This window comes from Linepithema humile, chromosome 7, assembly GCF_040581485.1.
Source record: "Linepithema humile isolate Giens D197 chromosome 7, Lhum_UNIL_v1.0, whole genome shotgun sequence".
Taxonomy (NCBI): domain Eukaryota; kingdom Metazoa; phylum Arthropoda; class Insecta; order Hymenoptera; family Formicidae; genus Linepithema; species Linepithema humile.
Window position 1 is genome coordinate 9831902 of NC_090134.1, and position 25362 is coordinate 9857263.

General features: G+C 35.5%; 2 protein-coding genes across 8 annotated transcripts; one reads left to right on the forward strand and one right to left on the reverse strand.

The window, feature by feature from the left end:
* Window positions 1-469: 469 nt before the first annotated feature.
* On the forward strand, window positions 470-21930 carry Pten (phosphatase and tensin-like protein). Of its 6 annotated transcripts, XM_067359110.1 has the most exons (10): window positions 1125-2324; window positions 2429-2645; window positions 2844-2973; window positions 3058-3336; window positions 3426-3571; window positions 3746-3909; window positions 3987-4268; window positions 4571-4754; window positions 18263-18288; window positions 18793-21930. In XM_067359110.1, the coding sequence occupies exons 1-10, from the start codon at window positions 2148-2150 to the stop codon at window positions 18817-18819; spliced, it is 1632 nt and encodes a 543-aa protein (XP_067215211.1). In that variant the 5' UTR covers window positions 1125-2147; the 3' UTR covers window positions 18820-21930. The 6 variants fall into 6 exon arrangements, with proteins under 6 accessions (XP_067215209.1, XP_012218968.1, XP_067215211.1 ...); XM_067359108.1 differs by lacking the exons at window positions 18263-18288; window positions 18793-21930 and adding an exon at window positions 470-702 and having other exon boundaries at window positions 1718-2324; window positions 4571-8349; XM_012363545.2 differs by lacking the exons at window positions 18263-18288; window positions 18793-21930 and adding an exon at window positions 691-828 and having other exon boundaries at window positions 1718-2324; window positions 4571-8349.
* Mettl14 (methyltransferase like 14) lies at window positions 19751-25146 on the reverse strand. Of its 2 annotated transcripts, XM_012363551.2 has the most exons (6): window positions 24266-25142; window positions 23998-24174; window positions 23598-23915; window positions 23012-23394; window positions 22534-22778; window positions 19751-21981 (listed from the first exon to the last, which is right to left on the reverse strand). In XM_012363551.2, the coding sequence occupies exons 1-5, from the start codon at window positions 24341-24343 to the stop codon at window positions 22541-22543; spliced, it is 1194 nt and encodes a 397-aa protein (XP_012218974.2). In that variant the 5' UTR covers window positions 24344-25142; the 3' UTR covers window positions 19751-21981; window positions 22534-22540. The 2 variants fall into 2 exon arrangements, with proteins under 2 accessions (XP_012218974.2, XP_067215219.1); XM_067359118.1 differs by lacking the exon at window positions 19751-21981 and having other exon boundaries at window positions 22443-22778; window positions 24266-25146.
* Window positions 25147-25362: the final 216 nt, after the last annotated feature.

The following is a 25362-nucleotide window of genomic DNA, read 5'->3' on the forward strand; positions in this document are numbered from 1 at the left end:
CGAACGACGCGTTTAGCTTCTGTGCATCTCCCTAAAAATGCACCATACAGCACACAGCATTCCTAGTAATTTACTAGACCGCTTGCGAATTGCTGCAATAAATTGCATAGTCTGAACAGGCTATAAACGCTTCTCTGAGCGCTCACAACAGCTCACAACGCCAAAATGAACGCTCTGAGCGACGCTTATAAGCGCTTAAAGCGCATAAGCGTCCAAAGCGAACGCAGCCATAGAGTTCACTGCCCTTAAGAATCAACAGGAGTGACGGTCCGAGTCCGAACTCCTGCTCCTCCTTCTCTCGATTCGCGGTTCGTTCGCGACGATGCGACTAGAGCGCGCGCATTTGCACGAGAAACGCGCCGCGGACTTGGCCATTGAGCTCTATACACACTGGATTGAGCCTTCCTGTAAGAACCAATGTGCAGTTTTCGGCCCGAGGATAGCAATAGCAGGCGGGGACGTCTGTCCTCCTTCCACATTCACCGCCGTGTACGGTGGGGATAGTGAAAACGAGGACAGACACGGGACAGACGTCCCCACTCGACGGAGAGAGAATGAGACTACCCCCACTTCTTTCAGCTCACTCCAGGTACGTATAGAGCTCAATGGACTTGGCGAGGAGCGCGCGTGTATGCGTGCGTGCGTCCCGGAACGGAACGGAACGGAGCGGAGTGGACCGTAGCCGCCCGCGGGGGTCGAGAGGCAAGAAAGCGGAAAAAGCATATACACACGCACGCACACTGTCAAGACGTTAACGTTAACGTTAACGACGCGTGTCGAGCGTACTACGGGCCGCCGTCACCACCGCTGCCGCGAAGTGACGTGCCGGTAATATTCCGCGCCGCGAAACTGTCCCCAGTTAACAAACGCGAAAGCGACAGCGACGATCGTCGTGTGTAACCGTTCGACGGGGGGGGGGGGGGACAGAAAGAGAAAGAAAAAGAGAGAGAGAGAGAGAGAGAGAGAGAGAGAGTAAGCAGCGCGCGCGTCGTCGTCAGTCGCTCGGTTCCAATTTGGCTTCGATTCGTCGCCTTTGTGGTGGATCTCTTTTTTTCCTCGGCTAAATCTGCGAAGGAAACAACATGTGACACGCTGGAGAAATGACACAGAATCGCGTTGTAAGACTTTTCCGCCGTTGTCGCAGAACGGCGCCGTCAATCGCGAGAAACAAACGCGCCGCCGCCGCCGCCGCTGCCGTGTCGCTCGCGTGCGCGCGCGAGAGAGCAAGACTCCTCTGCTTCTCTCTCGCTCTTTCTCACTGTCTCTCTCTCTCTCCCTCACACACACACACAACACACACACACACAGCTGCGCTTAACCTAAAACTGTTTCGGTACGGTCTCGTTATCGTCTCTCCCGTCTCTCTCTCTCATCTCCGCGGATCTCGTCGCCCGGTGCGCGTCGCCTCGACAAACGGTACGGCGTAACGTAGGAGAAGGCGACGCAAGGGAATCGATTGTGTCGATCTCGATGCCGTTTGATCGCGAGCGCGATAGACCGAGACCACTGAGTCTCTCGCTTCGCCGTCGCGCCTATCGGCGATGCTAACCTGCCACCGCTCTCGCGACTCGAAGTGTTAGCGTTCGACGTAAACGCGCGAAGAAGTAACTGGCGCACTCGGCGAACACTCGTACGAGCACTCGGTGCCCCCGTGGTTTTCCCCCCTCTTTGCCGAAAGTCCACAACCCCCAGGTAAAGGTAGAACTCTCTCCTACAGAGTCTCGCCCCCGTTGCCGCTGACGTGCTGATGATGATTGTGACCTTTGTGGTTTTCGGAGCAAGAATGTGTGTCTGTTGAGCAGACTAGAGATAAAGAAGCCCATAGTGAACAATGCAATAGTCCAGGGGCCTGAGTCCTTGGTGATAGCTGTGCAGTTATAGAGCTTGTGAGAGAGAGTGTGTGGTGTGCATTTCTATGTTCTGTGTCCTCTATCATCGTACAGCTGTCTGGACAGCTTCTCCTCGAGGGTCACGCCGCTTCTTTTTAGTAGAGTTTTTGATGTTACATGTTCTGAGTCCCATCGGACTGATGATGGTGTGATGATATGTCATCATGAAATGGCCTATATCCAGTCAAGAACCAACGTCCAGCTTTGCAGCGGAGAAATAGGACATGCTCGATGCAAAATGCCTAAATAAAGAAACACATGTTCTGGGAATTGATGGGTATATGCTTTTCCTGCAGGAGACCCACCAGTGGCAGGTTGAACAGTAAAATCTCTGAACATATCTCGGCATCAGTAACTCCTCTCCATGTTTGTCTGGAGGAACAAAGAAGACCAGAACTGGGCTCATGTGACGCTTCGCAAGCTCACAAGCCTCAGGTGTGTTTGCGTTTGTATTTTAGTTTACCAAACATATGCGATAGATATACTTTAGCGATAGATAGTACATAAAATTATTTTGTTGCTTATAATTTTGGTGACAGGTTAAAACGACCTTTGAGAATCAAAAAGCAGGAGAAGAGATCTCCGTGGAAGTGGCGGAGAGTAGTTCGATCGAGATCGAGACAGGAGAGTTAAGACAGAATCAGGCAACCATGGCCAATACGATCAGTAACATGAAGATGACCAACCCCATAAAAGAACTTGTCAGCAAACGTCGTAAACGTTTTACAGAAGATGGTTTTAATCTTGATCTCACATGTATCCTTTCATTTTTTTTACTCATTTGCACTACATAATTGTTTTGCGTACAGAATTGTCAAACAAATTTTTGTGCAAAAAGCAATAGAAAATAATTGAATACTAAAATACTACATTGTTCTTTGTACAAAGAGCTAAATGTGCTATTGATCAATGAATCCACTGATGTTGAATAAATTCCTTAATAACTGATATTAGATATAACGGGTAATTTAATAGCGATGGGTTTTCCTGCTGAGAAACTGGAGAGTATGTACAGAAATCATATTGATGACGTTGTTAAACTGCTAGAGTCCAAACACAAAGACCATTACAAGATTTATAATCTGTAAGTTTGGGAAGACAATATCGTTGAAATGTTTTTTTTTTCCCACAATAAGTGGTTTTAGCGTAACATATTGTAAATTTTTAGGTGTTCCGAGAGATCGTACGATTGCAACAAGTTTAAGAAGAGAGTGGCCACTTATGCGTTTGATGATCACAACCCACCAAAGCTGGAGCAGATCAAGCCATTCTGCGAGGATGTACACTCATGGCTGTCCGAACACAAAGACAATGTGGCTGTAGTCCATTGTAAGGCGGGGAAAGGTCGAACGGGTGTAATGGTGTGCTGCTATCTACTTCACAGTGAACAGTTTTCCACTGCCACAGAAGCCCTTAATTTTTACGGAACCAAACGGACTCACGATAAGTAAATATTTGGAACTTACAATATTATTTCGACGTTTTAATAGTTTTTTTTTTCGAATTCTTCACTTATTTGATTTTATTGTAATCTAGGAAAGGCGTTACGATACCCTCGCAAAGAAGATATGTGGATTATTATGCTACCCTTGTCCAAGAGAGTCTCAGTTATCAGCCAGTGACGTTAATTCTACGTACGATACAACTGGATCCGGTCCCTATTTTCAATGGCGGTCAAGGCTGTGAGTAATTTGTACAAGAGTCGTACAGATTATTATTGTTAGCTTTCTTTTTCGCCACAACTTTGATTCGTATGTTAATATGATTGGTATAATTACATTACAATTTATGTATATTAATTTAATTATTATCTTATGGTTGGAAAATACATAAAACGTATGTTATGTGTCTGTTAGGTCTCTATTTTGCAATCTCGGAATCAAAGAAAAAGATTCTATTCGAGGATGTTTGCGAGGTTCGAAAGGGTACATCGTCTATAAGCATCTCATTACGACACACAGTCGCCCTAACGGGAGATATACGGGTAGATTTTTACAGCAGGCCAAAGATGAAACGACAAGTACATATCCGTATGCAATACTCTATCAATTTAAGCACGATAAATTAATGAATTATATTTTCAATCATATTTTTCAGGAAAAGATGTTTCATTTTTGGTTTAATACATTTTTCGTCCGCGAAAAAACGAATTCCGAGTACGACAATGGCGAATTACCTGTTGAAAGATCGGGAAGAGCATTGAGTTGCGATGGCACGGCCATGGAATTGTCGACGGTTATGTCACACGTAAAACCTAGAACGGGATCATTGGCGAGTCTTGGTCCCATGCCGCCCACTCTTGTTTTACGGATAGACAAGTCAGGATTGGACAATGCACACAAGGATAAACATCACAAGTTGTACAGTCCAGATTTTAAAGTGAGTTCTTTTCCGCACACACATGTCGATTGTTTCATAGCTTTGAATATTAGATATCTGGCTAATTAAAACTAGAATTAAAATTCCAAAAGTAAATGTCCAATGTCTTTGCAGTGTTTTTAAAACCTGACAGAGTTAACAAAAATTTAATATCAAATTCTTTGTCGATTAAAACGTCGGATTAAAACATTAAAGGGACGTTGAATTCGAGTGGACACTAATAAGATTTTATCAATTACAAGCATAACTTTGTAATACACAAGGTAGAACGTTCAATAATTGGTGATCTCTCTTAATTGCAGGTGAGTCTATTTATGCATTGCGTGGACGGGAGCATATCGTCGGCCGTGGCATCGACGGCGGGCAGAAGTGGGGACAGCGTACACGAGGCGATAGGCACGAGCGGGCAGGAGACGCCGAGCGAGTCGAGCGAGGCGGAGAGCAGCGAGTGCGACACCACCGGCGACGAGGACGGTTGGGAATCCGGTGAGTCCTCTGCATCCCTGGTGGTAAACCACCACCACGAACACCAACAACACCACCTCCTTACACACAGCAGTAGCCGTACACACGTTAGCAATGTCCGTCCGCGGGCCAGTCTCAAGGAGACCGCCAAGGGTTTATTGCGCGGCGACAAGAACAGAAGCAGTAACAGGCAGAGCGCTACCGGCGCGATAGCGAAGCGTTCCTCCGCTCCGCTCGCGCGCTCAGCCACTCTCGACACATAGTAGTCGAACGGACACTTTCGGTACTTAAAAAAAACGGTCTTCGGCGTTTCGCGTTTTTTTTTTGCGGAATCGCAACATGCGCGTTTTGTCCCCCCTCCCCCCCTTTTTTTTCTTGAACGGCTTAACACGCATAGAGTGATGATTTGGATCCGGAAAGATCCGTCGTACAACATTTTTGCAGTAATCTCCGCTCGTTACGCCGCTCTTTTTTTTTTTTTTTTTTGTACGGTCGTTTCGTTTTTCATTCTTTCTCTTTCTTTCTCCTTCTTTGTTATGTCATGGGACCATGAGCTTTATTTTTTTTTGTATTGACGATTCGTGTCTTACTGACAAGCTACTGTGTTAATTGTTAGTCGATTCTTCGCGTAATGCTCGATAGTGAAGTAGTTGATATCGTTGAATGTACACCGAGAGTTTATTGAGCTTTTTTGAGAAATTGATCAAGTTGATTAGTCTTGCACACACCGGCAAGTGTGTCACCGGGGTAGCAAATGATGTGAAGTAATCCCAGTAACAAAAAAAAAAGATGCACATTTGAAACATGATGACATTTATGACAACTTTTTATCTTAAAAAAGTTCTAACGCACCATGTGAAGAAGAATGCATATTTTTGCTTCACTCGCAATTCGTATTTATATTTTTCATAAGATTCGCGCGATTCAAATAAATGATAGGACGTGAGATGGGCATTTTTATATTTAAAAAAAAAATCTTTAAAATTATATTGTGTGGACAATGAGTATACGAAGCCAAAGCGAATCCACTATCAATAGTGGTTTATAATTAAAAAATGAATAAGCGAGAATTTTCTTTGGTAAGAAAATTTTGTATCGAAAGCTATCGGCAAATTATTTTTTCATCTTTTTTTAAAAAGAAATTTATAAACTTTAATACTTATTATTTAGAATATTTATATTTAGAATAATATAGAAATAAAACAAAAATTTAAAAAATATAAAAGTATAAACGGAATTTTGATAACATTTGAAATATATTTATTTGTGAAATCTACATTATTCAGACGGACATTTTACTTTTTTAACGATATATGCAAAAAAGTAAAATATAACGTAATTTTCTTTATTTTCAACGCATTAAATCGAAAAGCAATGCGGCATTTGCATTGATTACAACACATCGAGATTGCGCGAAAACTCGTTTCTATTTCTGGTTCTTTCTTTCTTTTTTTATTTATTGTACATGTTTGTGAAATAAGAGCGGAAATATCTACGTAATTTAACGAATTTGGCATGATATAAAATATAAGTTAACGCATTTTCAAATTCCGAATTTCGTCAATATTTTTTTACCGATGAGCTTTCGGAAATCGTAAATTGCGTCGGTATGTAAAAAAAAAAGGGAAGAAGAAAACAAAGTACATGCAATCAGGCTGTGTAATGTTTAAAATTTTCGAAATGTTCTAAACATAATTTTGAACTCGCATTTTTATGCACATTTCATTCGCATTCTATTTCATAAGAATAACGTTGCTCGTTGACCATTTGTCTTGTGATTAGAATTACGTGACAACACACACACATACACACACAAACACACACACACACACAGTGGTGCACCCATGGGGGGGGTTTTGGGGGTTAACCCCCCCCCTCCTTTCCCTCCCGAAATTTAATTAATATACCTTATTTTTTTATTAACTTAACAGCAAAAAGTAAAAAATCTGTAGTTAAATAAAATGCGTTCAAGCATTCGTATTTTTTGTCTGTTATTAACTATAGTCACAATTTTAATAATTCAAAATTCACGCCAATATTCTTGCACACAAATAATTATGATAGCTTTTCCAGCTATACTGCTGTTCGAACGTATATAATATCTACTTTAAGATATTCATATTGTGAAAGGATTTAAATAAGTTACTTAAGAAACATCTAGCAGCCATATATATATACATATATATATAGACAAATTTTTTGATTATTTGAGCAATTCAGTTAATCTGATTATTTAAGAAAAACCAAGAAAACTCGATATCAATTTATAATTATGCTATTATAAAAATAAATTGTATTTTTTATTAAACGATGTAACATTTTTATACTTTTTAGTGTGCGGTATAAAATTATCCCGACTTTTGGTTATACTGTTTCATTTTGTGTGTGAATTTTAACCCCCCCCCCCCTCCGCGAAAAAATATCCTGAGTGCGCCACTGCATACACATACACGTATACGTACATATAATATATATATATATATATATATGTAAGCGCGTTTGGGAAAAAGGTTTGAATATAAAAGGATTGACAAACGCGCACTACATTTGTAAAAACGATGTAAAAACGCGTCGGGGGTTTATATAGTCTGAGAAATACTTTATTCCACCAAAGTAAATCATATAGTACAACTCTTGAACCATTTATTTGCTGTTAACGTAAAACTCCGAAAAGAAACTCGAAACGACGGTAAAATTCAGTTTTAAGAAGCGGTGTTAAAACTGCAATTTTACTGAGAAGTTCCAGGATCTTTTCGCAGCAGATCAGACATATAGGAAAAATCTCTTTATTAACGACGTTTCGTCGACGACGATGAAGTACAAATACAGTAGAAATCAGCTTTTATATACACACGTTATACGTTATAAACATCGGGATTAGTCGCAGGTGCTGCTGTTAGATAACGATTTTTGTATTCGATTCGTAATAATTTGGATTTAACGAAACTCAGACTTAAATAAAGGAAAAAAAAAAAAAGATATAACACTCCAGGCAGCGTACATAAAAAAGAAAAAAAAGAAGCAAAATCTGAGTGTAGATTTAAAACCGATTGTCTTTCTATCGTCTATACTGCTTTCTAATGTATACAGAGAAGATTACGCGTTCATAGAATTAGATACGTAACTAGTATCGTTGCGTGGCGAATATGTGTATAATATAAGGAACATAAGTAACTTAAACGAGTAATATACACGTACGCATGCACGCACAAAAACTCACACACACAAACACACACATACACACTAACTCGGGGTCGAATGTGTAATTATTATGCAATTGACTGTCGAGATCTATGGTTTTCTTTTTGTTAGATTAATTAGGCGAAACTATTATAGGCATTGATAATTTTATTAGCGCGATAGCATGCTAATTATTAGTATTATGTTGTCGGACTAATTTTTGTACAAGGCTAGACTTCTGATATGATGAAACAATTGCGCGTTTTATTTCCCGCAACGACGAATTAGATTTGAATGATACTTGAAATACTTTATAAGACCGAAAAAAAAAGAAAAGAAACGAAAAAAAAAGAGAACGAAAAGGATTTGAAATATTTTTCGCAGTGTTTTATTCATAATAAATTATAATTATTTCTAACAGTTAGTAAAAATAGAACATTCTATATGTTCCAGTGGAAACTTTAAATGTGTAATAAACAAATATATTTATTGTATAATACATACATAAATGCATACATACGTATGTACATATATATACATACATGCATAAAATATATATATATGGTGGAATACAAAAGTTTGCGGTCAGATCAATTTTTCGTTGCGTTTACTGAAAATAAAATTTCAAGAAATTGTGATTAATATCGATTTAAAGTGTAAAACAAACGTGAAAAATAATAAGCAAGCTTCCTTTTTTATTCATTGTGTGTTTATTCACGAAATTTTCAAACTTGTATTTAAAAATGTCCGATCTTTCTGATTTAAAAAATATATATAGTGTGTATTAATGTGTGTAATATATTTTATAATATTTTGTAATATTTTTTCTCAGGGTTAAATGGATTTTGCTTTTGCCTCCATCTGTTCTTTAACATGTTTTCTTACAAACTAACTTACATATTCACTTACATGCTCCTTCCACTATGCTTTAAAATCGAAATTTGATATTTAATGTGATTATCATATGCTGAAAGGAAATTATTACAAAACTGTATTTTTGATAATTTCAAGCACCATCAAAGTTGGTGAAGTTACGATTATCATAAAAAACAGGAGTGTCTTAAATTTGTCAGCTCAGTCTTTAGATTTAAATCCGACTCGGCGCTTATCGAATTGAATTAACAATTATAAATACGCTAAGACTCAATTATTTCATTTTTTTTTTAACAAAAGAGAGAAATAACAATAATTAATAATAGTTGAAGGCTCTTCTATTATTTTATAATGGGATAAATAATATAAAGCAAATAGACTCTAGAACAATCCGAATACGGCCAATCAATGGATTCACATACTACCGTCATTCTACGAGTTGCGTTTTAATTGTATTACGTTTTAATTGTATTCGTTAACTTTTCCTTACACTGAAGATGGCCGAAACCGATGGCCGAAACGTTTGACCATATCTAAAAGCGCTAAGATCATATATAAGCGTTTAATGTTAAAATAAATGATTGAGCACTGAGATCCAGCTACGGCCCTATTTGCTTTATATTATTCTATTATAAAAGAGAGAAATAAAACTTTTCCCGATTTTAATAAGCATTTAATTGAATATCTTCTTGCTGTGTAATCACAGCAAAAAGTATGACCATGAAAGATTAATAATGAAATATTATTCACATTTTAAATGTATTATTATGTAAATTGCACACTCTATGTTTTTCGTGAAATTAAATGGCGAAATAAGAAATGGATAAATACACAAGTTTGAAAACTTTGTAAATACATAATGATTAAAAATTAGTGCTTGTGTGCAATTTTTCTTGCTCATAACTGATATTAATCACAATTTCTTCAAGCCTCGCTTCCCATCGATACAGCGAAAAATTGATTTTTGCCGCAAAACTTTTGCACACTACTGTATGTGTATATAAAATCGTTAGTTTAAATGAAAAATACGATAAACATCGATAAAATTTTCATGAAGACGGATGAGAAAAGTGCCCGTAATCGTGATAAATAGATGAATTCATTTGTTGAACGGCGAAGGACTCTCGATCGAAGTGTAACTTCGATTAAGATTCTCAGAGAGCTGCATACCCTCCCCATACTGTCCCCAAGTTAGAATTAAGTGTTCGTCGCACGATTTGTAAATATGTAGCGATTAATTACGTCGATGTATTCTCGTAAGAATTAATTTGACTTCAATTCGTAGAGTGTACAGGATATACCAGACTTGGCGGACTATATTTTATCTACGGACGTTTCGAACAATTAAGAGCAGATTTTTTTCTCAACAATGATCTGTCAAAGGGTTATAATAATTCTTAAAACAAAAAACTCGGAAAATTCAAGTGAACAGCGAAGACATTATTTGTCATCTAGTTTCAAACAGATTCTAACAGATTGTCAGTTGGGGACCAGTTACGAAAACATTCAAATCTTAAAAAAAAAAAAAAAAAAAACATTTTAAATGAAAGATTTGTGACAAATAATGATTTTCCTCCCGATTTTGGCAGACGAGTCAAATTCAAATTGATCGAAGAGTTCGCGAATAAAAATTGTCCTGTTAGATCCGGGACGTTCTGTATTGTGGGGCCTAGAGACACTCTGAAAAAACATCTCGACGAGTACCTCTCTTTGAGTTCTCTTAACACTTTTGTGGTCGTAGTATTGAGATTTGTATTGGATTTTCTGGGAAGCATGGATGTCGAATGTATAATGATATTGACGAAGAAGTAATTCACTCTCGTTCTTTCATTTCTTCTTTCCGGCGATTACCTCGAAGGAATAAACGAATATCGAAGCTCTGTTATGTTTTTCTCTCCCTTCTTTCCTTTTTTTTTTTTTTTTCCTTTATTTTAGCGCTACTCTCTCGTATCTCTCATTGCATGTAAATAATTTATATAGTCGCAAATATTTGAAGATATTGTTACGATGTTTGAGACATGTGTAAGATCTGTATAAGTAAAACTGTTTTAATTGTATAATAATTATTTTGTGATACTATTCGTATACTTATTATCATTATTAATCGTATATCGTTGTTATATTATTATTATAATGATTATTATTAGTACTATTAATGTCATTATTATATTAGAGAATGCTACTGCTGTTACACACTGTCGCTATCCTCCAACCAGCATCCGCGAGAATCTTTATGGATTTATTACTTAGCATAATTGAGATGTTAACGATTTTTCAATGTAATACTATGTTACGAATGTACTTCTGTAATTCGATACTTTAAGGATAAGATTATATATGCATATACATTATATACGAGTACGTGGTATTATACATTTTGTAATATTTTCTATTTGCTGCGCCTATATATTTCTGTCGAAAAACATATATGTTACTTTTTTTCAATCCTCTCTCCGGACAATGTCTTTTTTTTTTTTCATCTCACCCACTTTTCTCTCTTTCTCTTCTTTCGAACACATTGGTAGTAATTGCGACATCCGTAGTTAGAATTATATCCGTAGTTACGTTCGATATTCTCTAATGCTTATAAAAAAGACCGAGTATCGTAATGCACATTTGAGGTTGGATGCATTAGATTAATCCCGTTGCATTTTATCTCTTTTCATTCGCTTTTTCATGTAGAATTTTTACATCCCTATCCATATTTATGAGGAAAAAGATTGCTGGAGAAAGTTCAATTTTTAATTCCTCTCTATTTGGACATAAAATTTTTATTTCTTATATATTTCTTAAATAAAATTGAAATTTTTATTTTTAATTTTAAGTATATCAATCTGATTGAAAACATGAATAAAATTGAATTAAAAAATGTGACAAGCATCAAGAAATTGTAAGAAATTATAAAACATTAAGAAGTTATTCTTAATTAATATATTAAGTATATTTTACAAATAGTCTTTTTTATAATAAATACATCTAGAAATCGCAGCAATCTTTTTTCAACCGCTCTTTTCTATATGCTTATTTATTTTTATATCGTCCATATGTTGCATTAATTATATTGGCACACGATCGCAATTACACTGTGTGAACAATACAGTTTCATAAAACAGAAAATATCTTGGTACTCAGCACTCTTCTCGATTTGGTGCATCGTTGTTATGCTATGCATTATCTGTTCACTGCATGCCGTCGGAGTGTCTATTGATGCAATTCATTATCATCAATCTTTGTCACGTGTTATCAGTATCGTTTATCGCTCTCGACTTTCGTAAAACGATAATGTTTCTGAAAAGTGAGGGTGAGGGTAGGAGTGACGGAGCAATTTGAGTCGCGTAATTTTCTTCAGTCTTTAAAAATGTGAGAACTGTCGCGTCATTTTCTTGCTTTCAGTATCGATAAATCGCTCGATTTTCAATCCTGAAAGAACAGAGATCGAATATAAATCGCCTAATCCAATTTGAGCGGGACAATAAAATGACATTGGAGCGGAAAAAAGCACTTTGCCCCCCACCGTCGTTCTTTACATGTAAATTCGTCGAAATAAGCCACTGTGTGATCACTGACTTACGGATTGTGTCTCTCTCTTCACCCTTAGTGGACTTGGATCAGCGCGTCGGCCGGTATCGTCTTCTATCGGATGGAGGGATGATAGATCTTTTGTGAGCCCGTCGCCAATCACCCCTAATCATCTTTCGACTTCATTGACATTTAATAAGTTTTCGGACATACGCTCTCACATAGGCACAAAAATACGCATACACACACACATACGCCGGCATTATGTGGCGCGTGTCACAAAACACCTTACATCCAGCATTATCGCGTCGGAAGAACCACATTCTACGTGTCCACGTTTACGTTTAAGCTTTTGTACTTGAGTTAGTATTTTATTTAACGCTGCGAGAGAGAAAAAGCTAATGTGATTTTTTTCTACATAAAGAGAAAAAGAACGAAAAAAAAAAAAGGACTAATCGCTTTCTTGCCGTTATGATTTCACACGATTTACACGCGAGAGCACAGAAGTGTAGGGATTAGTTTTGCAAGTGATTACGATTGTGAATGAATGGTAGAGAATGTGGGGAATGGAAGAGAAGTAGAGAAAGAGGGATAGGTGGCATGGGAGAGAAAAAGAGGGAATGGGGGAGAGAGAGAGAGAGAGAGAGAGAGAGAGAGAGAGAGAGAGGAAGAGAGAGAGAGAGATAGAACGAATGATGGGAATGAAAGTATTTATTATGTGTAAGAATTTGATCAAAATTGAGGTATTCACAGATTTACTAACATTGTTCATATTAAGCACATTTTATTCGAATCCTTTTTCCTTTTCTTCTATGGATGATATTGTCTGTGGACAACGTTCAGCTCACTTTATTTTGCATGGCACATTACCTTTTTTCACATGTCAATTGAACACGTAAACAATTTTTGGCATGTTTAATCAATTATCACTCTATCAATTGTTCTTAATTATTTTGTACATTTGTAAAAATAAGGAATTAAAGACTACGGTCTTGAAATTTAATATACAAATAATGAAACGCCTTGTATAGAAGCTGTAAATAATTTATATTCACTGTTAGTTTTTATTTCTAATATATTTGCGAGAAATATGCGAACGAATATGTATATGTATATGAATATTTAGTAAACTTCGTTAATTTTAATTTCACACGATATTACATATTTTATTTCCTAATTAGTCTGAATATAAATTTCTATTGGGAAATAGTGTGGAAAATTCAAATAGAGTTATACACGCCAAAAATTGTCTATGTAGGCAGAAGCTTGAAAAATTGTTAAAACTTCTGGAAATGGAGTTTCTTAAACGCTGAACATACAAATTTTTTTTTTACATTTGCGACGAGTGAGCTTGTAAATTCTTGAACAATGAGCAATTCTTGTGTGTATTTGTAACGCTATCTGAATACGATGAAGAAGATTCACTATAGTTTTGACTATTCGTTTCATTTATTTATTCGAAAAATGCTTTTTTTATAAAGCTGTCTTATATGATTAATGTATACTTATTGAATGAAGCGTAATGCGAGATAGAGAGCTCCAAGCTTCCAAGCTCGATATGTTAACGATAAGTACTTTATAACACCTCTTACTTTTTTCCGCTTGCAAACCTGTGATTAATAATGGTTTAAAAAAAAAACAAAAACAAGTACACAGCCAAACTTCAAAACGATGACAAATATAGAAACATTGTGTCCGTTAGATAAAAGAAATACGGTCGAAAGCAAATAGATTGGCTATATATATATATAAATATATATATATATATATATATTTATATATATATATAACGGAAGTGCATGTTTATATGAACTATATATGGACTGAGATGAAAGAAAAGGAAAAAGAAAATAATGCTGTAAAAAAAAACGAATATTTTCATAAGAATAAATATCGTAAGTCAATAATAATAATATTTAGAGAGAACATTGTATGGAACCGCCATCGATTTCTTTGCTGAAGAAAAACTAATTCTCATTGTGTATATCCTTGTGAGTCTGTCTCATAGTTCATACACTTGCAACAGTTGAACAAGATTTGCAGAGAATTTTTCCTGTGCTGATAGAGCTCAATATTGACTGGTAATGCGCGTTGAAGAAATCAAGCGAATGCTCTTTCGATTCTCATTTATGTCTAAATGCAGGATGTTCCAGATTTGTCGTGCTTTGTTTCAAATGCTTTGAACGGGCTTGAATTTTCCAGAAATTTTCTCGAAATTTATCGACTTTATTGCAATCTCTTGATTTACGAAATTTTTTAAAATAAAATCTATTTAAAATTAACTGAAAAGTAATCTAATCTTTCCTTTTGTAAATGAATTTGCTACTTTAATTTCTGACGTTATTAATTTTACAATTACGATGTACTTTTAATCGACGTTGAAAGAAGCAGTTCTTTGTTTAGAAGCTTGCGGCTGAAATGGCGACATTTCCGAGGCATCCTGTGTATCTAATATTTTATAAAACGATTGCGGGATATGTAGTTCTCTCTGTACAAAGACACACGATTTCGTTTGACACTTTTGGAGTGTTATACAAATTTTGGATGCGATCGATTCTTAAATTCTTCCTCTCTCGTGTGTGATATCTTTTCGATATTAAATTTACAACACCTTTTCGCCGTATGCAAGTGTACAAAAAGAAATATTCATGATTCCTTTCCACTTAATATTCAGCGCTATTTCAGCATACGAAGTGCTTAATAAATATGCAGTTACGTCGCGCTCAAAAGGATCTTCATCCTCCGTGAAGCTCCTTGCGCGATATAATAAATCTATACGTATAGAGCTTACACGCCGACTCGACATCCCCAAACTTCTTTTCGGTGCGATCCGTTATACTTATCTGTTGCATTATCTTACGTTGCATCTAGATAGAGCACTCTAATAACATTAGTGTATAATTAGAGTTACATTCTAATACGATTATGAAACACATACTGCGACCACCTGCCATTTCTCCGAGAAAAATGTCGCATCTTGCGAGAACGTTGACTTCTATAAACTTCTTCTGAAAACTATGCGAGGTATATTTGGCATCTCTCATTAATATATACGTCTGTCCAGCTTCGTGGCACACACTCGGAAGTCGTGAGTTGTTGCATGATCTCCGAGAAGCACACCGTTCGCGGGCGAACGCAATCGGTAAAAATGCTCCATTTTTTTCGATTAATAAAATATACAGACGGACTTTTTCCAGTGACAAAGAAGATGTTGGTTTTAAGCGCATTACAACATATAAAGATCTAGTGGAAGTTTCATATATCTTTCAAATTATAGGCAAAACGCTCAAAATAAAATATTTTATTCTCCTAATTTTTATTATAAATACATGAATTCAAGTTCGATTGATGGCTGATGTGATTTATTCAATTCACATGATTGTTTAAGTATTTTCAAAACGATTTTTACTGTTTAAGTAACAACCATGCCGATAATTTAAAATTGGTATTTAATATTATATTCTACAGTTTAGAAATATGTATTGTTTAAATGTCTACTTTTCAATTTTCTTTTAGACAAGTAGAAAGACACACGGTAAAATAGAATTGGTTAGGTTTAAGTATCAGATATTCAATTTATTAATCAGTTATTAATCGACAGCTATCGGTGTACAAAGTAATCTCAAAAGTACTGATAATCACTTCCGAACCTTTGATAATTATTATAGTAAGCTTCCACTGATCTATATCTTTTGTTAATTAATATAGAAATAAAGAGTAATGAATGTTCCTACACGTAGCGTAAAACAAAGCTGTAAATCAAAAGCTGCGAACTTAGCCAATCCTAACACACAATAGAATGGTGCATTCGAAATAATATCTACAAGTGTTCTCTGAATTTGAAATTGTGAAGAAATGTTTAGGACAAAAAACTTGGATAAATTTCGAAGAGAGAATGAAAATTAAAATATCTCTTCTACTAATTAATTTCTTATCGCAGAATCATCAGCTTACATTTGAAAAAGTATGTAATATAATTTTTTGGCGGGAAAATTTGAGAAGAAAATTTTCTTCGAAACCCATCTAAGCTTTGTTCTAGAGATTTTTCCATATTTTCGAATTTGCTGAGGATATTTAGATACAATTTCCGAAGAGCCACTCACACTTCATGTGCCGATGTATCGTTTATTAATCGAAAAACAACACACGATCGAATCGAAAAGGCTCGCTCTTCTGCGAAATACGCGAGTGGGGAGTAGGCGAAAATTGGGACATCTCATTTGTGCCCTCGATAGCGAAGCCGACGTGGAGAGAATCAACGAAGCCGTTCTTTTGATATGACAAAAGTTGTACAAAGTGCGTATGGAAAAAAAAAAAAACAAAAACAAACGGACATTTCGATTACATTGCTATATGCCTGTATACCAGCGATTGTTATTTAAGTAAGTCTAAAAGAGCGAATTCTCAATTTTCGTGGAAAATGCCGAACAGAGTTTTCCTCGCTGATCGACAACACATGTGTCAGCTGCGAGTTGAAATAAAAGTAGAAGCTTATTTTTAGTAGCGGACGATTTAAAACCGATTTTATCTAAAACGGTATGTACATGAATTTTATACACGTATGCTGATATAACAATCAGTTTTTTTTATTCCCACTCTTGTACGTAGAACTTTATTGTCTTACTGATACTGATTGTCGGTCTTCGACTTACATTAAGACCCTTATATCGGGTGGCCCAGAAAAAGGGCGACATGGCAGAGATGTATTTTTTCCGAAGAAATTTGTAGCGCTTATTTTTGCCGAAAAGAGATTCGATTGGTGAAAATTTTCTACTGCAATTCGCAACGTAAATAAGAAGTGTTGTTTGGTAAAAATTTCTTAGGAAAACTATTTTATCAATTAAAAGATCAGATCTTATCATCCATTTCTTCAATTGTTTATTCAATCAAAATTGTCTAATTTTTAGAATATGTAATTAAAATTTTTCGGCTTATTTATCATTCATTTTGTATCGAAAAAAGATCGTCTTCTCCCAAAGAAAACATTCCTTCTTCCAATCTCCAGTTTTTCTGGATCACCTCGTATAAGAAACACACAAACACGACGAACAGAACTTTTCTTGTACATTTCGTTACACGAACGCGTCTACTCGACACTCGGCCGTTTTACATTTACGCGATAAACGTATTTTTGTACTTTCTCTTTAAATTGGATACAAGTATGTATGCCGTATCTCTCGATGCGTATAAATATATAGGATCTCATATTATATTATACGAGTATTAATTAAACGCTTACGCGCGATTTACCCGTCATTTCTCATTTAGAACGGAATAACGTTAGACATCGGTTTTAGAGCGCGCGGGGCGATCCGATAATAAGGTACGTTTACTTCGCCGGTTTTTTATATCGCACCTGTCGGTGTCGACGAGAGTAAGATTTTGTCATAAGATTGTGAATATATACATACGTTAGTTACTGATAAATAAATGTTACACGATGCAGTTTATGTAAGGAATATCCCTGGTGTTCTTTCGAACGAGCCGCATCTCTCTTTCGATTTATTTTCTTCCGAAGTAGATTGTACATTATGAAAGAATAGCTGTAACGAGAACTGCAAATTTATACCGTTGATCATTTCCAGAATTTATATATATAAAAAAAAAGAAAAAAACATTAAAAGCGACTAACTAGAATTATATTTTATCATATTTACGGATATTCGTCTGCGTTTATATAAGCCTGTCCTTTGTCGGAGAAAACATGTTCGATATAATCTGTAATATTGTTGCCTTAACAACCCTCGTTGCTATCGCAAGCTTTGACATCTATCTATTGATTATCGGAGATATATCGAACACTGCAATGAATGTAATAAAGGCATATAATTAAACCTCTTATTATTGCGAATAAAAGAATTGTGTAATCAGTTTCTTGAGAGTATCTCTCGTACTCACAAATTTTTCAAGTAAGCAATATAACTACGTATGTCTGAATTTTATATTATTTCTCCTAGTAATCAGGTCCGTTACGCTTACCACGGTAAGTTTAAGAGTAAAAATAATTCCTCCTTGTGAAAGGATCTCTCATTCTTAAAAGTTTATTTTCTTCTTTTTGTGTACAATTTTCCTCGAATTCAACGCACACTATCCTTATCTGTGCTCGATATATTTAAAATTAACGCAATTAACTCCAGTAACTCTCAATACTCTTCGTGCAGAGCATTGCAATTTAAGCATTTCTTCTCTATATAAAATGATTGAGCAAAATGCGTTGAAATCTGGGGAACAGAAGAGCAAGATTCATTTCATTGTTTTTTTTTTTTTTTTTGGTTACATTTCTCAACATGAATGTGCGTGTTAAAAATATTCATTTATTTGGTTTCGCTTGTCCCCCGCTTTTTCATAAAACAGCGTTAGTTCGGCCCCTTCCCCTCTTCCTCCCTCGAATCCTCGCCTCTCGTAATTGTTGATTGATCCAGAAATTTGCGATATTACTCCTTGACATCGCGTCTTTCGCCACGACTGACGATAGGTCTGCTTGCAGGGGAATCGACATATTTGTGACTATTGAGACTTGACTGATGATGATGATGATGGCGGGGCCGATCAGGGCTAAACACTTCTTCACTGTGACGATCAACCTCTGACCGCTGAAAACCTCGCACCGCTTGATTACCAAATCGATTGTGTGTGCGAATAGATGAAAACGACCACCATCGCCATCCCGTGCCTGCCACACCACCACGCATGCATATATAATACACCCTGCCCGCCATCTCCCGCCTCACAAAAACTCTTCTTGGTATACACACGCTGATGCTTCACGAAATTCCGCGTTATATATCATTACGTTGTAGAATTAATTAATTTAACATTTACATCGTGCATCGCGTCGCGCGCGATCAGTGATTACGGCTTTTATATAAAAGAAATAAAGCGCCAGTTTTAAGCTCCGTTCCCGAAACGTTCTCCGTCTCTCGGATGTATTATTTGTGTAAAATGAGTGGCGAATAAATAATTTTGTACAAATATATTTATGAAGCAATATCACATGTGCTGCGAGTATTATTCGAGGCCCAATTACGAGTCCACTGATCGCTGCATTGAACAGATCGTTTTATCAGCTGTGCTAAATAAAAATAGAAAGTTTGTGGAAATTATTCTTAAATATTTTAAATTGTGAACAAATTTTAAAGAAAGAACTGTAGAAGAGTATTTCGTATTTTTTCTTCCCTTTTTTTTTTTTTAGGAAGGCGCTTGGTTTCTTCTACGCAAAAGCTGTTCATATTTAATGCTAGCTAGAAACCTTTTATTGAAACGAATATTTGGCAACATTTTTCATTTCAGTGTCGCGCGACAGACGCGTCTCACTGTCGGAAATGGATCGATTTCGCATACGAACTGAGCGAAAGTCTCGAGTGCTGAAGTACTCCGAGTCGAAAGTATACGCCGTCGATTCTGAACAACGACAGAAATGAGATATAAATCGAATTTATCTTTCGTTTTTTTTTTTTTTTTTTTATTTATTCTCTAAAGAAAGCAATAACAATATTCGTGTCTTGCGCGAATAACTTATTTATTTATCTTTCATCGATGTGTTTTATTCATATAATACGTATGTGTTCTTTTTTTTTTTTGGAGTCTCTTCAACGTGATGGACGATTCATTTCGACGACGTAGATATCCGCATATTATGTATTCGCGCGCTGATATTATTATTATTTTAAGTTCGCCTATTTTTTTTTCGTTATCAACGAAATTCGTCAGTAATTTGTAAAATATTTTCGTTTTTTGTTATCGATACAGAGCAGGATATCAATTATCAGTAACAATTGTTTAAAGGTACACGCTATTAATTTATACGATACAATTTGTGTGTAATGATCGCCTATCTATACTGTTCTTAATTTAATCGCATTAAAATAAAGTGAAGAAACATAATGACTGATTGTTGACGAACGCAATTGGTGTTTAGCATTGAAATACAATTGTTTCTACGAAAAAAATGCACTTTGTTATCTATTATTATTATTAATTAGATCGTTTATGTATTTTATTTATGACCATGTTGTACCAGGGTTTTTAATACTCTACTTCGATCTTTCTTTTTGTATTACGTCATCGTTATAACGAGGATTAGCGATGAAAAGGATAGAAATGTAGCGTTGCGTTTAAAGACGCATTACGAGAGAATAAGTACATAACAGCTATCATAATTTAAATTATGATAGACGATTTTTACGTTAGATCGATAAGACGATAGCAATAAAGAAATAAATAAACGCCGTTCAATTTATTTCTACGCGTTTAATATTTAATAAAAAAAAAAAGGGGGGAAAAAAGAAAAAAAATACCTTTTGTTATAGTGTAATAAATCGATATCTCGCATATATTTCGTAATAGGAGCTTAAGTTTGTTATACGAGTAAAGCCTATCTCCGATATACAGATGCGCGTTTTTTGTGACCTCATCGGTAGATTTTTTTTTTGTACGAAGTAGAAATAAAGAGCATATATAATTGTCGCTATGTGTCCACGCAAAAATGCATTCGAATGGAATAGAGGACGAGGAAACTTTGCCTTCTCAGATAGATTCATTTCACTCACCGGAAGCTTTACTGGGACCAATAAAACTACCTTGTAAGTCTGCGTATTTTTTTCTTCACCGATGACGATCTTAATCTTAAGAGCTCTTATATTTATGGTATATATTATAAATTAATTACTTGACTCAGCCTACAGAGTACAAAATACGTGACTTGATCTCAGACTAATAGAAAATTAATTATTTCTCCCCGCTTCTGAAAGAGCGCGATGCTAATCTTTTGAGCGATGTTCTTCACAGCTGTGCACTTAACGGAATCGTGTTAACAAAGGACAGGTTTTACATGGGAAAATTTAGAAACTTTTAATTAGCTTTCGCAAATCAATCTATCTACAATCGCGTTGACTTTCTCGTCGAATATACACACGCGGCAGCGACAATTGAACATTTTTCGTCATTATTTATGACGAATATGATAATTCGCGTATTTTTTTTTATAGGAATTGTGTCCAGTTAATTGTCGCTTTATGCGAGAAACAATTTGTTTTATCTGAACTCTGACGAAAAAAATGTTAAATAAATAAGATAGACAATATGAAAAGGAAGTCTTCGAAAGCACATGCCGCAATAATTACAAGCATCGTAATAACATTCGTCTTTTCGTTTTTCTTCCTTAGAATTTTTCTATTTTTGTAACTCGGTGATATTTCGGACGGACTGACGAAGTGCGGCTTTCTTTAGTCTTTCGAGGATGATACTTCGCCATTATTTAATTAATTAACCTATGCTACACTCGCGCGTAAGACTTTATATAATTCATTACTTCTGCAGCACAACAGTGAAAGATAACTGTTTTATTTTTTTATATTGTATGTTTGTTTGTTCCTAGTGCGATCTATAACGCAGTTAGATACGGTTTAGTTGACAAATTTATCGAATATGGATCTTGCATGATTTTTTTAGCGTCTTATTTTAACAGTCCTGCCGTTGAACTGCGACTCAGGCAGTCCGATTTATATCATTAATGGTTTAAAGATAAAGGCAATATTATATACTATCTGCAGATAGTTAAGTTGTATGTAATAATGCGTTCTTTACAATGTACCTTGCAATAACAATAAGTTTGATATTAAAACAGCATGCCCTATCCTTATTTTTTTCATCCCGCTCCTCGTGCGATGTCAGAGACCTGCGTATGTTTCGATAGAAAATATTAATTTTTATTTACGATTCTAGAATTTAAATTATTTAGTCAATTTTTTGAAAAATGTAAATTTCTCACTTCTTACAATATTTTTTACAAGACAAGTGCTAATTTAATTTATAATTTCACGAAAGGCAGATTTTAATTAACAATGAAAATTTAAAGGTATTCAATGATTTAAGAATTTCAAATATGCACAAGGCATTTTGTGAATAATTTTTAATAGATTTGATATGAAAACTTTATTCTCTCTCTCTCTCTCTCTCTAAGCGAGAAAAACTAATAAAATATTTGATAGCAGTTAACCAAATACGACAATTATTCATGCAAATTTCTCGCTGCACTAAAGTGTGTCATTATATTAATATTCATCGGGAATATCATTAAGGATTGAGATATTCATGGAATATTCTGTGAAGCGAGGAAGGACGAACGCCCTCCATACGTGTTTTCATAATTATTTTTTTATATTTATGCTTTGTATCTCGTACATTTGTTATATTCGAAAAACATAATAGAAAATACTCAAAAACTTACTTATTACTTATCTTCCTCTACCTCTACCGCGATTAAAACCTCCTCTGCCTCGACCGGATACCTTTCCTTTGGGCGGGGGCGATTTCGGTCTGAGCGCCTCTATCCTCTCGGTGCAGCCGGTAGTAATTTGACCATTAGCAAAGTAACTTTGATAGAGATCCGCGTTGAAATTCGTGTTTGTCAGTTCCGGGCCGACGGTGAGCCAGCCGGGTCTGATAGTGCTGTCACGACCGAAGAGGTGTAACCTGAATGTGAACAGAGAATGACGAACGATAAGATAAGAAATTATCTTCTCTCCTCTCTATTCTATCTAAACAAAATTCTATTAATTCTATAACACGCAGATCAATTAACAAATAAAATTCCATCAATCGTATCTACACATTTGCAAAATAATACAACTTGATTTAGATCACAAAGTTATAAAGATGAATTGAAGGAGAATTTCAACAATTTGTGTTTGGGGATAGTTTCGTACCTTCTTCGACCGAGGCAGAAGTGTTCGATGATGTGAAAAATTTCCACGGGTTTCTCAATAGATCCATAATCAGGTTCCTCGGATATGATTAGATCGATATCAACATTTGCATGGATGAAGTCGCCATCAGTGGAACGTCGCACTGTACCTTTTATGCCCATTAGACAGTGCTCTTTAGTTCTTTGTAGCACAGCCTTGCTGTCCAGGTTCTTGCTGTGACCCGGATTATTGATGTTTGTGCGGATCCAGCAGATGTCTTCGCAACGCCGGAATCCCCATTTCCGCAGACAAAACCGTCCCATATCCAGGCCATCGCTGCTACCGCACCACAAGAATACAAAGCTCCGATTGGCGGCTACTTCGCCGATATCCAGCTCCATTATCTGCATAGATTAATTAAATCGATAACAAAAGAATGCTTAATTTATTATCAGTTTTTTAATTCAAGAGTTAGTTTTTATTGTAAACAAAAAATCCCAAGTAGACATTTGTTACTTTATTCCTTCAAATAAACAGAAACTTTAATTTTCCTTAAGTAAAAATTTGAAGTAAATGTAATTAAGAATCTAAACTGCGAAAGACTAACTTGGTCCCAATTCCATAGTTGTACATTGGTTGCGCCGCACGTTCTCTGATACTCTTCCAGAGGTGGCTCTATAAGAATGACATCAAATTTACAATTGAGCTCTTTCAAGTTATACGACAGCAGGTCTGTTTTTAGATACATTGGTGGAGTCGCGGTCTCTGCGATCAAATCATCCTTTAACTTGATTAGCTCACGTAGTTTCGGGTATTCCTCAAATCTATCCGCCAAACCCACGTCTCTAATAAAATTTTGCGGCCGTTGACCAGTATCAATAAAATGCTGACAGTAGTCATTATGTGGATTTGACGACTGTGTTCCCTTTAAGTACATATAATTCATATATATACATATTTTGCCAATGGATGTGAAAAAAGTATAACTGACAAATATAGGTACATACTTTTAGAAATGTCGAAGAATCCTTATATACAATTTCATCTGTCGGAGTTGCGTCATCTTTCAAATTTTTTATTGTACTGTCGGATTTGTCATTGGATACTCTGCCTCTTTTTTTCTGCGTATCTTCTACATCTGTCCCTAGAATCTGTCGCAATTCATTTACGCTGGAAACTCCCAGCTACAAACAAAAGGCAAAATGTATTAGAACATCAATTATCTACAGAATATCACTGAATCTTATTTCCTTTCCAGTAAATTGTAATGCTCACCGTTTGGGCCAAGAGTTTCTTGCGTTTCTGAGAACGTTCCCAACGAGCTTGCAGCATTATTTGTACATCCTTATTCATGATACATTGTAAATGTAAATATGTCCAGTAAGTTCTCACTTTGATTCATTTTGCAAAATTATGTTATTTCCACCGAAAAATAAAATTGTGAGACAACTGGCACAAAATGTAATTTGTATTTTCTTAAAGAAGAGATTATTTTGATGTAAATTTAATTATTTACACGATACAATCGCTTAATCAAAAGAAGAAACTTATCTTATTTCTTTCTTTTTTACGAATATTTATTCTGTTTCAAACACAGTATTGTACTTTCTTCTTTTTTCATTCTCTTTTATCAATATTTCATTTCAGTTTTCGTGGAAATTTTCGAAAATTGTCTATACTGCAACGCGTTACTTAACCTCTTACTAAATGCCGACATAGCAACATGTCACATAACAAGAAGCACAGCTGCACACAACTGCTATACTATAGCAAAAGCCAAACGAGAAAATGGAGCGCCACCTATTATCATTAATCTAATTCTGTTGGTAAGGTTGCTCACTGCATTTATCACGCCACGTTATTCAAACTAGCTACTAGATCAGTGTAGAAAATACAGAATAATTTATAAAAATACAAGGCATTTAAATTCGATAAAATGAAAAAAAATAAGTGTTACGATATTCTCTACAATCTCTACCGAGTGATCACAAATTAAATGATGAGATGTGCCCAATTTAGCGAAAATCTTTAACATCAAGTTTCTTGAATAATTTTCAAAACATTAATTTAATCTTGAAGTTTTCTTCAAACATTTGATTTGAGACTTTCAAGAAATCCGTATATAAAAAATTTGATACATAGACATTTTTGATAAAAAAGAAAGAAAAATTATGTATAGATATCCTTTTTCTTTGAATCATGAATTTCACTCTTTTTTTGTATATTATTCCTTTATATAAATATTTAAATTTTATATTTATATAAATATAAAACGATAATGGATAGAAAATAAATATCTTTCTAGAATTCTATATTTATTAATTATATAAATTTATAAACTAATATAATATAAAAAAAATTATGATATAAGT